This window comes from Bufo bufo, chromosome 11, assembly GCF_905171765.1.
Source record: "Bufo bufo chromosome 11, aBufBuf1.1, whole genome shotgun sequence".
NCBI lineage: Eukaryota > Metazoa > Chordata > Amphibia > Anura > Bufonidae > Bufo > Bufo bufo.
This window is the reverse complement of record NC_053399.1, coordinates 36614965-36630857: the sequence shown is the minus strand read 5'-3', so window position 1 is coordinate 36630857 and position 15893 is coordinate 36614965. Positions and strand designations below refer to the sequence as shown.

General features: G+C 42.6%; 1 protein-coding gene across 1 annotated transcript in view; it reads left to right on the top strand.

The window, feature by feature from the left end:
• EHD4 (EH domain containing 4) overlaps positions 1-14876 on the top strand; it is a 41499-nt gene extending 26623 nt beyond the window's left edge. The window contains exons 4-6 of the mRNA XM_040412760.1: positions 1368-1780; positions 13095-13259; positions 13936-14876. Coding sequence (XP_040268694.1) covers positions 1368-1780; positions 13095-13259; positions 13936-14472 — 1115 coding nt within the window. The 3' untranslated portion in view covers positions 14473-14876. The remainder of the gene's footprint in view (positions 1-1367; positions 1781-13094; positions 13260-13935) is intronic.
• The last annotated feature ends 1017 nt before the right edge of the window (positions 14877-15893 follow it).

Below are 15893 nucleotides of genomic sequence, written 5' to 3'. Positions count from 1 at the left end.
CACCCTATAAGTGCGAGACACACCGAGCCGACCACCCTATAAGTGCGAGACACACCGAGCCGACCACCCTATAAGTGCGAGACACACAGTGCACCATTCCAGTTCCTGCTCCTGATTTGACAGCCAGGTCTTTTTGAAAGATGTCCATGTCCTGATGTTTGTAGGCCTCTTAGCTTGGCCTCATGGGCTGCATGCGGGTGCCAGGGCTCAGGTTATGCACCCCTGTTATATAATGCGGATGTCGGTAATGGATCTCATTCCCACCATGGTCCTATAGGGAATATTGTGGATGCTGGGAACAGTAATGATTGATTATTACCATTACTATACTGTCTGCAGGGCTATAGACACCTTAACTCTGTCCTGTATTCTTCTATGGCCATTACACTTGTAAATATTGTGATGTGGGGCATATTTCCTTGGAACTGATTTTAGTACATCCAGTGTATTCGATCACTTCCATCATGGGCTTCCTCATGTGTATAGAAAATTCCAGTGACGGTAAAATTCACTTTAGACTGAAACAGAATCGTGTTCCTGCCTTTATATTATTTTTCCCCTTCTGTGGAAATCCTTCAGTGTTGTACATCCAGCAGTGTAGACTCATTGATGGGTTCGTTAGGGGGTATATTCACACATGGCAGATTTCATGCAAAAATGTTTGCAACTGAAAGTCCAATAAGTCTGAATAGGATGATTTGTTCAGCATGTGCATGGATTTCTGCAAAACCTGTGTAGACGAGTGAAGCAGTCGCAGAAATCTCTACCCCAGGAGGATCTCAATACCGGCATTAAATGGATCCGTTTTGATTTTGCACATCAAGATGCATCCGTTCCGTTAGGATGCGGTTGCTTAAAATCAAAACAGAAAAAAAACGGATCCGTCACCATTGACTTACATTTGTTTTCAGTGCCAGATTTGTTTTTTTTGTTTTTATGACCGGCAACAAAACCGCAGCTTGCAGCCCAAAAAGGAATGCTGATGGAACGGAAGACATCCTGATGCATCCTGAACGGTTCTCTTTCCATTCTGAAACGTTTTTTTCCGGTATTGAGATCCTCTTCCTTGTCTCAATGGCGGAAATTAACAACGCAAGTGTGAAAGTAGCCTTAGAACCATAGGAGTTAATTGTAGTTTGTTAGAGGCTTAGCCTTTTGGGTGGAGAACTTACATCTACTGGTTTGGTGAAGCCTCTATTCTTATGTTACAGGCGATTGAGACTTTCACTTTTTGCCAGTTTTAGATAAAATTTCAGCTTGAAATTTTTTGAACTTTTACTTCTTGTTGGTCATTTTTGTTGTGTGTTTGCTTTTTCCACTTTCCATTATTTTGGTCTATTTTTCTTTTTTTTTTTTCTTTTTTACAGGTTATGACTTCTGCCAGGTCTTGCAGTGGTTTGCAGAACGCGTTGACCGGATTATTCTCCTTTTTGATGCTCACAAACTGGACATCTCCGATGAGTTTTCGGAGGCAATCAAAGCTTTTCGAGGTCAGGATGACAAAATCAGAGTGGTGCTTAATAAAGCCGACCAGGTGGATACCCAACAGCTGATGAGAGTTTATGGCGCCCTGATGTGGTCCTTGGGAAAGGTGATTAACACTCCGGAGGTGGTACGAGTCTACATAGGCTCATTCTGGGCTAAGCCTTTGCAGAACACAGAGAACCGTAAATTGTTTGAAATGGAAGCTCAAGATCTATTCCGAGACATTCGGGGCCTTCCAAGAAACGCTGCACTCCGCAAACTGAATGACCTCATTAAAAGAGCTCGCCTGGCAAAGGTAAGATAAGCATATATGCCATGTATATATTACCCCTATTAGGGTTGTTTCGATACCAAAATTTTGATTCGTTTTCGATACCATAAAGTATTGCGATATTCGATACCACGCGAAAAAAATTAAATGACCAAAAGCCGCGTGCATTCCGCATTTTATGGAACGTCCAGCCCATAATCGAACAGTCCTATCCTATTTTTGGGGGGGACAAGGTGACAAAAAAAAAAAGCAGAATCGTGCAGTTTTTCTTACATTTTTTTTCTTTTACGGCGTTCACCGCATAGGAGATATTTTTTAATGTTTTAATAGTTTGGACTTTTCGGACAGTTTATTTAATAACTATTTCCCCCCTTAGGGGCTAGAACCTGGGATCTTTCAATCCCTTGTCTATTCACCCTAATAGAGCTCTATTAGGGTGAATAGGACTTCACACTCTCCCTGCTGCCGTGTGCATAGTGCACACAGCAGCAGTGAGCTGACCATGGCAGCCAGGGCTTCAGTAGCGTCCTGGCTGCCATGGTATCCGATCTGAGCCCCGCAATTACACTGCTGGGGCTCCGATCAGAAGCTGCCACTGCCACCAATGAGAGGAGGGGAGGGAACTATGTGGCCACTGCCACCAATAATTTTAATACTGGGGAGGTGGGGGAGGGCGCACTGCGCTACCAATGATAATTATCGTTTAATATACAAATGCAGGCGGCGGCAGAAACACGTTGCCGGCACCCGACCTCTGACAGGGTGCTGCGATCAGCGGCAGTTAACCCCTTAGGGTTTATTGCTGCGGATCGCAGCGCCTTGTGAGAGGCAGGGTGCCGGCAATGTGTTTCTGCCGCTGCCTGCATTTGTAATGTATTAGGGTCCATTCACACGTCCGTTTTTTCTTTCCTGATCTGTTCCGTTTTTTCTGGAACAGATCTGGACCCATTCATTTTCAATGGGTCCTGGAAAAAAAACGGACAGCACAATGTGTGCTGTCCGTTTCCGTTGTTCCGTTCCGCATGTCCGTTTAAATATAAAACATGTCCTATTATTTTCCTGAAAAATCGGATCCTGGTACAATACAAAGTCAAATTTGCTTATTGAAATTTATACATGTTTCCGTTTTTTGCGGATCCGCAAAAAACGGATGACATACGGAAACATTTTCAGGAACAACGGATCCGCAAAAAACGGACAGAAAATCGGATTATAGAAAAATACTGACGTGTGAATGTAGCCTTAAACGTTAGTTATCATTGGTGGCGCAGTGGCCACAGCCCCTCCCCTCCTCCGCCACTCTGCTCTCTCATTGAAAGCAGCGACAGCAGCAGCACAGGGGACGGGAGAGACTGCTTCCTTCTTCCCTGTGCTGCTGAGGGAACATGGCGCCCGCTGAGAGCAGCGCGGCCATGTTCTCTGATACTGGGCTGTGCAGTAGCACAGCCTAGTATCGATAAAAGACAAGTCCCGGTATCTTATCGATTGGGTATCGAAAGTTCGATACCCGAAACAACCCTAACCCCTATATATCTTTACAGAGCACCTTCATCTAGGACTGCGTGCATGTACTAGTGAGTAACAAGACGGAGTTGTTAGCATTTTACATATTTTTGAAATTCTGCAATTGTAGTAAATCTTATCCCTTTGTTTTTAATGCATCATACAGTATCTTCATGGGAACTCTGCTGGTCACTTGCAGACCTTTGTACCTAAAACTAACATCTAAAAACAAAGGGATGTGAACATTTTGCCTAAACTATTTCATCATAATCCAATCCATCGTCTAAGATATTGCGCTGCGGAGTAATGGATAATGATGACCTATCCTCAGGTTAGGTCATCTCTATGGGATCGGCAGAGGTCTGAGTCCTGGAGCCACCGCACTCCTGGCATCTCTCCAAGCACAGCACCGTACATTGTAAAGCGGCTGTGCTTGGTATTGCCACTGAACCCCATTCACTTCTGTTCCGTTGTGCAAAAAATGGAATGCACATGGACGTCATCCGTACTTTTTGCGGATTCGTAAAAAATGTTTGCGGACTGCAAAACACATATGGTCATGTGCATGAGACCTTGTCCGCATTACGGACAAGGATAGGACTGTTCTATTAGGAGCCAGCTGTTCCTTTCCACAAAATACAGAATGCACACGGACGTCATCCGTATTTTTTGCGGACCACAAAATGCATACGGTTGTGTGCATGAGCCCTTAGAAGGAGGCCACAGCATTCACCAGAGATCCCAATTAGAGTTTGTTCCCATCGGCATCCGAGGCTCCGTTCGCGGCCTCCATCACAGATACCGTCAAAAACAGCAAGGAGAAACGTCCTGCATGTGGAGTCTGTGGACTCCGGACGGAAACCAAACGGATCCCATTAAAGTCAGCGGGTCTGTTTGGCTCAGTTATGTGCTGTTATTTTCATTGTTCTGCTCCTATAATGAATCAGAACAACGGAAATCAATAACGCTGGTGTGAAAGAGGCCTTACCATGGTCCCGAACCAAAATCTGGAAACCTTGGTTAAAAAAAAATATGTAGCCACCCATGTGTTTGTCAATAGGAGGAACACCTCCAGAGGCTAAGGAATAAATTGTGTGTCTCATTGTGACCGCAGTATTTTACATCATTGGTGTACAATCAGGATGTCTGATACAGATCAGTTCCCAGGAGTGTAATGAGGGGTGACCTAACCCTACAACTATGTCTTGGTTTACGTCTTGGTCTGTTACTCCTACCCTTGGCTGGTCTCTTGGCTTTTCTAAGTAAGGAAGGCAATCCTTTTCCTGTTGTAAAGCTTGGCATTTGACTGGTTTTGAAAACCTGGATAACCTGTCTTGCTTGTGTACTTAATTAATCTCTGAGAAGGAAAGAGAGAGGGAACGCCCTTAAACTTCCATGTGGAGCTAGAAAAACTCATGTGATGGAGTTGCATAATTCACAAGGGAAGTGCAAAGGTATCTTTTCCGGCTGTGGTGGAGAGTGTACTAGAACATGTTGTTACCAACCGTACCCAGTCAACTAAAAATACTACCCTCGCAGAACGGTAAATCTAGAACCCAATGAAGTACTTCACTTGGACTCTCAAGGTTCTAGATTATTAGACTTTGTATAAATCCGATTTTACAATGTTTCACAAACGTACAGATGAGATCAGGGTATTTATGATCAGTTAACACATTGGGGCTGATATAAAGTGGTCAGGATAGGCTATCGCTGTAAATTGTCAGATTACCATCATAGCCAAGCGCTGTTTTGTCCAGCATTTTTGCTAGAAAGGCCCTTAAAGTGGTTATTCCATGATTAACGTAAAAAATAAAAATCAGACATCATATAGTACATGATAATCCCGATCTAACAAAGCTAGAACCAGCCCTGTACCTCACATGGGTCCAGAGATCTTGTAATTCATTGCTGGATTTATATCAAACTGGCAACTCAGGGGGCGTGTCCTTTCTGCTGCAGCTCAGGGGGGGGTGTCCCTTCTGCTGGAGCTCTCTCCCTAAGCAGTTGACTGTTGATACTGAGCATGTGCGTCCACCTCAGGGAGGTGGACCGAGAAATAAGAACAAACTGCAGGTGGCACTATACAGATACACGCTATTGAATAACTAGGTGGCTATTCTAAATTTTTAAGTGCATGCAATTACAAAAGTATTCAGATCCTGCTGCTGGTTTGAAAACTGCAGAATATATTTTGTGAAAGGGCTTGTCCAGTTTTCGATATTGATGAACTATCCTCAGGATAGGTCATAAATATCAGGTCGGTGCGGACCCGATTCTCAGCATCCCCGTAAATCCAGCTGAGGTCGCAATAACACCTGTACAAGCGTCATAAACGCTTGTTCAGGCCATTTTACTCCCTGGAAAAAGTCTTAAGGTGTACCAATACGCCTTAGGCCTCTTTCATACGACCGTATGGCTTTTTCAGTGTTTTGCGGTCAGTTTTTCACGGATCTGGTACGTTTTTTGCTTCCGTTGTGTTCCTGTTACGTTTTTCTGTATGGCATATACAGTAATTACATAGAAAAAATTGGGCTGGGCATAAAATTTTCAATAGATGGTTCCGCAAAAACGGAACGGATACGGATGCATTTCCATATGTGTTCCGTTTATTTTGCGGACCCATTGACTTGAATGGAGCCACGGAACGTGATTTGCAGGCAAAAAAAAGGACATGTTTTATCTTTCAACGGAACGGAAAAACTGAATGCATACGGAGTACATTCAGTTTTTTATTTTATTTATTAATTTTTTATTTTTTGCAGAACCATTGAAATGAATGGTTCCGTATACAGAATGCAAAAAACGGCCCGTAAACTCTCGTGTGAAAGAGGCCTTAGACTTCTCCCCCACATTCATCAGTGCAGTGAGGGCTATGAACGGCACAGGCAGCGCAGCGATGCTGCCTGTGCCTGAAATAACCAATAACAAAGCTCCTTACAGCGAGGAGCTTTGTTATTGGTTGGTATAGGCGCGCGCCGGAGCGACACAGGTCCTGCAGCAGGGGAAGCCGGCGGGAGCTGGAAGGAGGAGGGGCCGGCTCCCGAGGTGGCTGTTGTAAGGAGAGCGGGGCGCGCTGCCCGAGGACCTTGGGAAACATGACAGGGCTGCTGGAGAGGTAAGGAGCTGCGATGGACTGGTCCCTGGTGACCCTGCTCCCCCCTCCTCCTGTCACCCCACTAGTCAAGTTTGGTGAGCTCTAGCCGTAGTACACGGCATCCAACTCCCTGGTACCTTCATTGATTGTCTAAAACAAAATACCCAACAAAATGCCGCCCTGGCCGTGCAACGGTGTCTGGTACCAAAACTGACTGGGCACCACAGCAAATTTATAGTTCTCCTCGTGGGTGGGCCCCTTCTAAGTTTGGGCCCCGTAGCAGCTTCTTTACCAGCTTCTACTATAGCTACGCCCCAGTCTGGTACAGAGTGGCACTTTTCCGGGTACTGCAGTGAAGGGTCCTTGGCTTCTTTCAGTTGATGGTATTTTTGGATATTTAAGCCCCACAATAACACAATGATGATCTATCCTAATGGTCATCCATCAGTGTCCTAGATCTTGGGAAAACCCCCATTTAGGGTCCATTCACACGTCCATAAGCGTTTTGCGGTCCGCAAATTGTGGATCCACAAAACACGGAAAACGGTTGTGTGCGTTCCGCATTTTGCGGAGTGCACATGGCCGGCCCTATGATAGAAAGACCTATTCTTGTCCGGACAAGAATAGGACATGCTCTATCTTTTTTTTTGCGGGGCCGTGGAACGGAACTACGGATGCGGACAGCACACGGTGTGCTGTCTGCTTTTTTTGTGGCCCCATTGAAATGAATCAGGGCAATATGTGCAGACCCAGAACAACGGATGTGTGAATAGACCCTTAACCAGAAAGATAGAAGCTACCGAAAGCGTGCCGCCTGTCTATAGGATGTTCATTACCATACCAACCTCAACTTCTTTTCAAAATAAATCGGATTCTTATAAACTCTACCGTATAAGAGGTTACCGGAATAGACGTGACAGGTCTCCAAGTTTCCGCCGTGCTATGCGTCCGCTAATGTACATGTGAATAACTTCTTGTGAACGCCACGCATCTGAATAGAACAGACCCAGATTCATTAGGTGGGTTACTCACCGCTCACTCCAAGGTGGCCTCTAAAATGGAGATAAGGTAAGTGCTGGTGATTATGACGGCCGCTGTTTCCATGTCTCCATGGTGCTGGAGAAACACTATGCAAGGAATGCGGTGAAACATGTGCCCCTATCAAGGATGCCTTTCACATCTCCTCTTGTTATTTTATAGGAACACGTTACATTCCCTTTCCTACTAGGTTTTACACCTGTATTCACCGGAAAACAGATTAGCACACTGCTAATAAAATATCTAAATTCATCTTGATTAAATATAATACATATAATATAACCGGGAGACACATCAACCACATAAATAATGCTGTTCTCAAAGGTGTCTAAAGTGCAAATAAAGTGTGAACAGAGTAGATAATAGCAGGACTATGCCCACAGGTTAATGCCCAAACACTTATAAATAGATATCAAGGTCCAAATAGTTGGCCCCAAAAAATTCCTCTATACCCAGCACATATTATAAGTACAGACCAAGTGGGCGGCACACGGGACACCCCACACGTGTTTCGCAGTAGCTTTCTTAGGGGTTTTTCATCTGGATACCGTTTTAAGGATGTGAAACCACTATATATATATATATATATATATATATATATATATATATATATATATACTTGCTGCTGACTTTGGTGCCATCTGCTGGACAGATGAATTACATGGGTAAGCCATACACATTCTTCATCTGTTTATCAAAGGGGGCTATATGCAGTCAGCTGTATGGCCTGTGTAAAGGCTTTTAGATTTCATTTTAAAGGGGTTTTCCAAGTTATTTTATTTTTTTAATGGGCCAAGTGCAGGAACATTTTTTTTTTTAAAAAACACAAAAAAACAACCTTTAACTCCCCTTTGCAACTCTCTTCTATCCAGTGCCGTATTGTTTTTTTTGTGCATTGGTGACATCTTGTATACTGCATATATACTACATTGCTGAAGCCAGTGATTGGCTGCAGCAGTATACAGGGCATCACCGCTGCAGCTCAGGAGAGTGGACTGAGTGGCAGCACTGGATCTGAGGGTGATGGGAAGGTTAGTTTTTTTATTTATTTATTAATATTTTTACAACATCCCTCCAGCCCATTTAAAATTAACTTGGAAAACCCCTATAGGCCATGTCAATATGTGATGGTAAGGCCCCTTGTACACGAATGTGTGCGCCCCATTGCCGTATTGCAGACCGCATTTGCGGATCCGCAATACATGGACGCCGTTCCGTGGGCATTCCGCATCACTTGAATGGGTCCGCAAATCCGGAGATGCAGAACGGAAGCACGGAACGGAACCCTACCGAAGCACTACGAAGTGCTTCCGTGGGGTTTTGTCCCGTACTTCCGTTCCGCAAAAGATAGAACATGTCCTATCCTTTTGCGGAACGGCCGGATTGCGGACCCATTAAAGTGAATGGGTCCGCGATCGACTGCGGCTGCCCCACGGACGGTGTTCGTGCATTTTGCGGGCCGCAGCATGACTACGGGGCGCACACGTTTGTGTGCAAAAGGCCTAATGCTGTGGATTTGCCGTCGAGGATTTTCTGCAGCGTTGTACAGTACCAGCAATAGGAGTTTTTAACAATTCTTATCCACATGTGGCAGAAAAAACCCCGCAGCAGAAACTGACCTGTGGTGCAGATTTTTTATATGCAGCATGTCAATTTTTTTATATTCTAACCATTCATTGTGGATTTCACTCTTTTCAATTCGAAGAGTGAAATCTGCATCAAATCAGCAGAATTTCAGCAACCGAATCAGTGACAAAAATACACAATTTGTTGTTTTGTTTTCTTTTTCTTGTGTGTGATCCACCAAAAACTGTGGATTGGACACTGATGCAGAATACGGTCACGTGCATGAGGCCTATGGGATGTATGGATTTAATTACAATAGCACACTGGTGTGAGATACCAGACTGTAGTGCTAATAAGAAACGTGCAAAATCCGGACTACCAGGAACAACGTAAACCCCCTATAGTACTTCAACAAGCTGTCACTACCCCAAAGTACTAAAAAAATAATCTTGATTTACAGTAATTATTTGTGCTTTCATTTTAGTAAAAGTGACTGCAGTGTCGCCATAAAAAACATTTTAGAATATTTTCAGTCTTTGTGATAAAAATACAAAATATTATTTGTTTTTGAAAAAAAAAAATTGTTAGTATTTACACTTCATACTTCATTATGTCACGGTAGAAATCCGTTTTTAATTTTCCCGTCTGCTCCTCCTAAAACTATTTGTAAGCCAGTTATGAAAGGGTCCTTCCAAATGATTACCTTCATAGACATTTTTGACATCCATAGGTAGGTGTAGGTCCCTTGACCCCCATTCTGCCTTGACACTCACCACTCTGTGGTCCCTGTGGGACAGGGAAGTGAATTGCTCATTGGTGACTGCTGCGGCCAATCATCTACAGCTTGACTGGCACGTCATAGCAGTGAAGCGCTGAAGCAGATGTGACCATTGACCTTGTGATTGGCCACAGCGGTGGTCACAGGTCCGAGCCACTTCATGATCTTGCGAGGACCAGTAGCGGGCACAGGTTAGGCACATTGGGGTTGTTGGTTGCTGGGCCGGACCACCTCTTTAATTTCTCGGCAATAAGGCTACATGCACACGACCGTGTGTGTTTTGCGGTCCACAAATTGCGGATCCGCAAAAAAAAAAAAAAAAACGGATGTTTTTTTTTGTTTTGTTTTTTGCGGGGCTACTCAACGGACATACTGATGCAGATAGCACACAGTGTGCTGTCCGCATTTTTTGCGGACCCATTAAAAAGGAATGGATCCGCATCCTATCCGCAAAAAAATAAAATAAACAGACACTGAAACAAAATACGTTTGTGTGCATAAGGCCTAAACATGTAGATGTGCTTTTTAGTAGCTAGCTGTGAATTTAAAGGGACTTTCCGGTAATAATTATAAGTGCCCACAGCTTGCCACCTGAAACGGAAAATTCAGAATTACCTGGTCCACCGCTCTGCCTCCGCTATTTTTATCTTCCGGTCCCTGCGCTGTTTACATCCGACTGGCGATGGGCATGGTCACATGCACCGCTCCCGCCAATGACCGACTTCAGTGGTGACGTGGCCACAGGCGACATGTTACCTCTGAAGTCACAGTCCTTGGTAAAAAATATTTTTTACTGGAAGGCCCCTTTAAGCAATGTCGTTAATGGATCTCTGCCGCTCTAGTGCAGGAGTACAGCGTGTGCTGCTTATATCCTGGAGGGACCTGAGAAGGAAAGTTCCACTGTGATCCCCATTGTTCATTTTTGGCTGGAAGGAGAAACAAGGAAATGCAAGTCTGGGTCGAAACAAAAGCACTTTACATGACAATGTGTTATGGTTTTTATTTAATTCAAATTTTTTCGTTTTTTAAGATTTAGATTGGCATAGTCAATGGTGAGATGATGAATTACCGGTACATTTTATATCAGACACAGGGACGACTCATACCAATGAATGGAGATTTCCACACACTGCTACAGAATTGCTTCCACAGTCATATTAAAGATTTACTGGATGGCAACCAAGGCCACAGATCGACAATGGACATCCAACTGTTAGAGCAACAAGTGTCACCGCCATCTGTATGCAGCAGAAATGTAGTCCAACTCTAGCTTCAGAATAAAAATATTATAGGTTATTATTTTAACATGAATTGCCATCCAGATTTGGGAATAAATAGGATTAAACAGGCTGAGTGATACAAATATTTACTAAGTGTGATTAAATATAAGGTAAAACATAATCAATCACCTGGCCTACAGAGTACAATGGGGAAGCTCCTGTTGCCCCACTGAATTCAGTTATCTCCTCTCCTTTAGACTAAAGTTGGACATACAAATGATAGATGACGTCCAAATGTCCGATAGCTACCTCTACCAATTCTTCCATACGTATGCGTGCTCAACCAGTAATTTATATAGATATTCAAGGGAGGGGGAGTGCCCAAAGCAGGGGGTTGTTACAAAAACAGTGCTCCAAGGGCTGCGGCCGCCCCCTCGGTGCTCAAACCAGCTCATTTGCATATTACTAAAAATTTTGATATTCCTACAATGATTCTACCTACATACATCACAAAGGTATCATTTTAATCGGCATGATCAACCCTACCAGGTGTCTGGTTTAACAGGGCTGCTCATGCTGACCGATGCTTTTTAAGGGGTTATAACCGTAAGGCAATTGATTCAGAAGGTATATATGCAAATTGCGTAAATGTCGCCATACAAAGAATAATGTTTTATTTGCTGATACAGGAATACCTCTTTAAGGAATTTTGTATGCAAGAAGGATTTTCACCTAAATGTTACATTTACCATATATTGTGCAGTATTAATAACTGGTAAATGGTAATTGTAGTGTGTGAACCACTTTTTTTTTCTTAGCCTTTGTCAGATTGGTGTAATCCTTTTACTGTGTGCATGACACAGCGGCTCTTGTAGACTTGTTATGCAGGACGTAGACTCATGGTACATATCATTCTTGTAAATGAATACGTCCTATACAGACCTGCCCTGAGCATGAGTCTGGCTCTTGTTACCTTGGAACGTTGACCTCACTTAGGGCACTTTTTCTCCTGAGAACTGAGAATTGATTGATTTATAGCAATGAGAAGAACAATATTTTCTTTATATGTCCCCCTCACTTTATAATGCACTCCTGGCATTGGCTTCAAAAACTGCATAAAACTGCCCTTGCAAAAGGACCTTAAGGCCGGGGTCACACGTGACTGATGAACTGCTGATTTGCCGTTGTGGATTTTCATGCGGCAGATCCACGGTGTGTTGTACAGTACCAGAAAAGTGGATGAGAATTTCAGTATTCTCATCGACATGCTGCGTAAAAACAAAATTAAAAAAAAAACACTCAGCAGAAAAGCTGCCGTATTGCATTTTTTTTTCAAATCCACAGCAGATTTTTATTTAGGATTTCACCCTTCTCAATGGAGAGGGTAAAATCGTCTGGCTTTTCCGCAGCAAAAAACACATGCAATACATGCATATTTTTTTTTGTAAAACAAAACATGCAATGCAACAGCTCACTGCAAAACCAAATAAAGTACAAAAATGCATAATTGCAGAGATCGCCTTGACGTGCGGCAGACTGGCTCAAATAATTTTGTACAAAATGATTTGCCAAGCATCTTTATTTTATAAGTATAGCACTAGAAATTATTATGCATTTTTGTACTTTATTTGGTTTGCAGAGAGCTGTTGCATTGCATGTTTTGTTTTACAGTGTTTATCTCAGCCATAGCAACGTGCCCCTGCGCATTGGGATGTGCTGACTGACCCCCTTTTTCTTTGCAGTGCATTTTTTATTTTATTTTTTTGCTACGGAAACGCAATAAAAACCACAGCAGAATTTTCCGATGCGTTTTCAGTCACGTGAGATCCTGGCCTAAAGGGTGCAGTCCATCCATTACCTTCACACCCAGTTCCCCCCGTATTGAGAAAATTAAAATAAATTATCTAAATGTGTTTTTTGTGGAGTTGGACTAAACATGTGCTGGAAGTTTTTTTTTATGTTTCTTGGAGACAGTGCTCCATCTAGTGGCTACATGAACAGAATGCAAGTAGGTCAGATTTTTAGATAGTAGAAGGTAATGGACTTTTTTTTATATACTTTATTTTTATGGTAATGCTTATTAATCCCATCATTTTATTTTTTTTAAATATATTTTTATTTATTTTTATCCTGCAGGTACATGCCTACATAATAAGTCACCTAAAGAAAGAGATGCCTGCCATGTTTGGGAAAGAGGCCAAGAAGAAGGAGCTAATAAGCAAGTTGCCTGAAATCTTCTTGCAGATCCAGAGAGAACATCAGATTTCACCCGGGGACTTTCCTGAGGTCAAGAAAATGCAGGTACAGATTTCTCTGACTCGAGGGCAAATTCGAAAGTGGAAGATTTTGTTGCAGAAATTTGTGTCTTAAAATCTTTACCGTTCACCTGAATGAAGCCTGTTCTGTAGCAAGGACATGTATTTCTGCAGGCTCCATTCAGATGAAGGAGACAATCACAGAAGTTTCTGCAACAAATTCACCCTAAGAGAAAATCTGCAGCGCATTTTGGTGCATAAAACACCCATTTATGCTTCAAAAACAGTTTGCCATGGTTTCCAAAGTTCACACTGAGCCATATACTGTATTTACACTACTGTTAGCGTGTCGCTGCTTTGAAGCATTTTACTGATTTTTCTAAAGTACACCTCAAATACACTTGTTCGCTAGGCATGTAGTTGAAAATGCTGCGGAAAAACAGGAATGCACCAAAAAATCACCTGAGTTTCAGAGGCTGATATCATCTCCATAGATTTTCATCCTGAAAATGATGCCATGTGAACACTGCTTTATACTCTACTGCCTTCTTGCCCCTGAGACAGATACCTGCTGTAGTATGCTTTTGCTCACAGACTTTAGTGCTTTTGTACATCACAGGTGTACCATTTGTATTCTGGGCATCCAAGAGTAAAGTAGATGAGTGTATTGTAAATTTATCATCCGATTGAATATTTTGTCTTTTTTTTTTTTTAATCCTCAGCAACAACTGGAGATGTACGACTTTTCCAAATTCCATGTTCTGAAGCCTAAACTAATAGACGGTGTGGACAATATGTTGGCCAATAAAATCTCTCCTCTTATGAGTCTGATTCGAGAGGAAGAAAACAGCATGCCAACACAAATGGTCCACGGTGGAGCATTTGAAGGCACCATGGAAGGTCCCTTTGGCCAAGGTTACGGAGAAGGAGCAGGAGAAGGCGCCGGTGAAGAAGAATGGGTGGTCGCCAAGGATAAACCGATTTACGATGAGCTGTTTTATACATTGTCTCCGATCAACGGCAAGATTTCTGGAGTCAACGCCAAGAAAGAGATGGTGAACTCGAAGCTGCCAAATAGCGTTTTAGGGAAAATCTGGAAACTAGCAGATTATGATATGGATGGCATGCTAGACGAAGAAGAATTTGCTTTGGCAAAGCATCTCATTAAGATTAAGCTGGAAGGCTTCGAGTTGCCCAGTGAGCTACCTCCTCACCTCGTGCCGCCATCCCACAGGAAGCCTGTGCAGAACTCTGAATGAAGAGCCTCTTCGCTAGGATAAGAGGTCTACATAATCCTGCATCTTGTCACATCCAGAGGACCCATGCATAGAAAGACTGCAGGCTATTTAGGTTTAACACACTTTTAAAACATAGTCTCAACATTTTAAAATGTGCAGATTTTTTTTTTTTACTTCTATCTAGACCATATGTCCATAGAAATAAATATACTGTACTAATACTAAATTTACATACTTAAAAATCCTTCATCTTTGTTCAGCTCTCCTATTTCCTATATGTTGTAAATGCAATATGAATGTCACCAACATGCACCAGAATCCTCCATGATTGGCATAATGGGCAAATGCTCAGTCATTGGCATTGCATTCAGGTTTACAGGTGGTAAGTGACCAACATAGAAGGTGTGGATTATGGCTGAAGAAGTCAATGTGTATCTGTCAGGTCTCCTATCTGAGGCTCCATGCAGTGATTGACAACTCTCCCTGTATAATACCCTCCTTTTTATGTAGGTGCAGGAAGCAGGGCTCACAGGGTTACACTATGAGCCATGACTGCATGTCTACAGGTTTTTTCATGAAAATACTAAATTAGGTAATAGAAAACTATGTAGCTCCTCAATGATGTCATCAGATCTGCTTTAAAGTGACTTCATTCATAATAATTGGCCCTAAAGGGCATCTAGAACCCATATTCCACTCTGCATATTAAAGTGTAATTTTTATTTTATAATATAATGTGAAAATGTGTACAGTGGACTCAGTAAGTGAAATGTAAAGTTGGGATTGCTATGCAGAGACTAATGAAGTCAAGATGATGCATATCAGTATGAGTTTGAGATTACTAAAACTGATATTATTAAAACTGGATCTATTGTAGCCCCCCCACCACCCCCATCCTTCTACGATATGTCTTGCTCTTAGCATGACAACCCCTAGGGGATTCAGGGCTATTGATAGTGAATTGCTGGCACGGTATAATAAATTGCTAGGGGTGAATTTAAATACTTAAAACTTACCTAACCTTTTAACAAACTTTGCATAATCAATAGCACAGTGTTGGTACATTAGGAATAACAGTATTTCTGCCACTCTGAGTTGTATGTACCATTTTTTTAGCAGTTTTCCTCTGTGCATGCAGTATCTCTAGTTTGCAGACCAACTCCCATCCACTGCACACAGTAAGTAGAGGAGAATCTGCTTCCTAACCTTCTTTTACTCACTCAGAAGCAGCCCTGGGATCATGGAGGACATTACAGAGCGGCACTGACCTGTATGACTGTGAATAAAGCATTTTATCTGATATATAAACTTAACATTTAACTGCAGCAGTCTCTCTTGCTGTGCCTGTCTCTGAGCTCCTGCTGACTCCTCCCCCCTCCCCTCTCCATAGACTTCTCCTATTGACATGTGTAATATGATCCTTCTGTGAGCTTCTCCCGTCC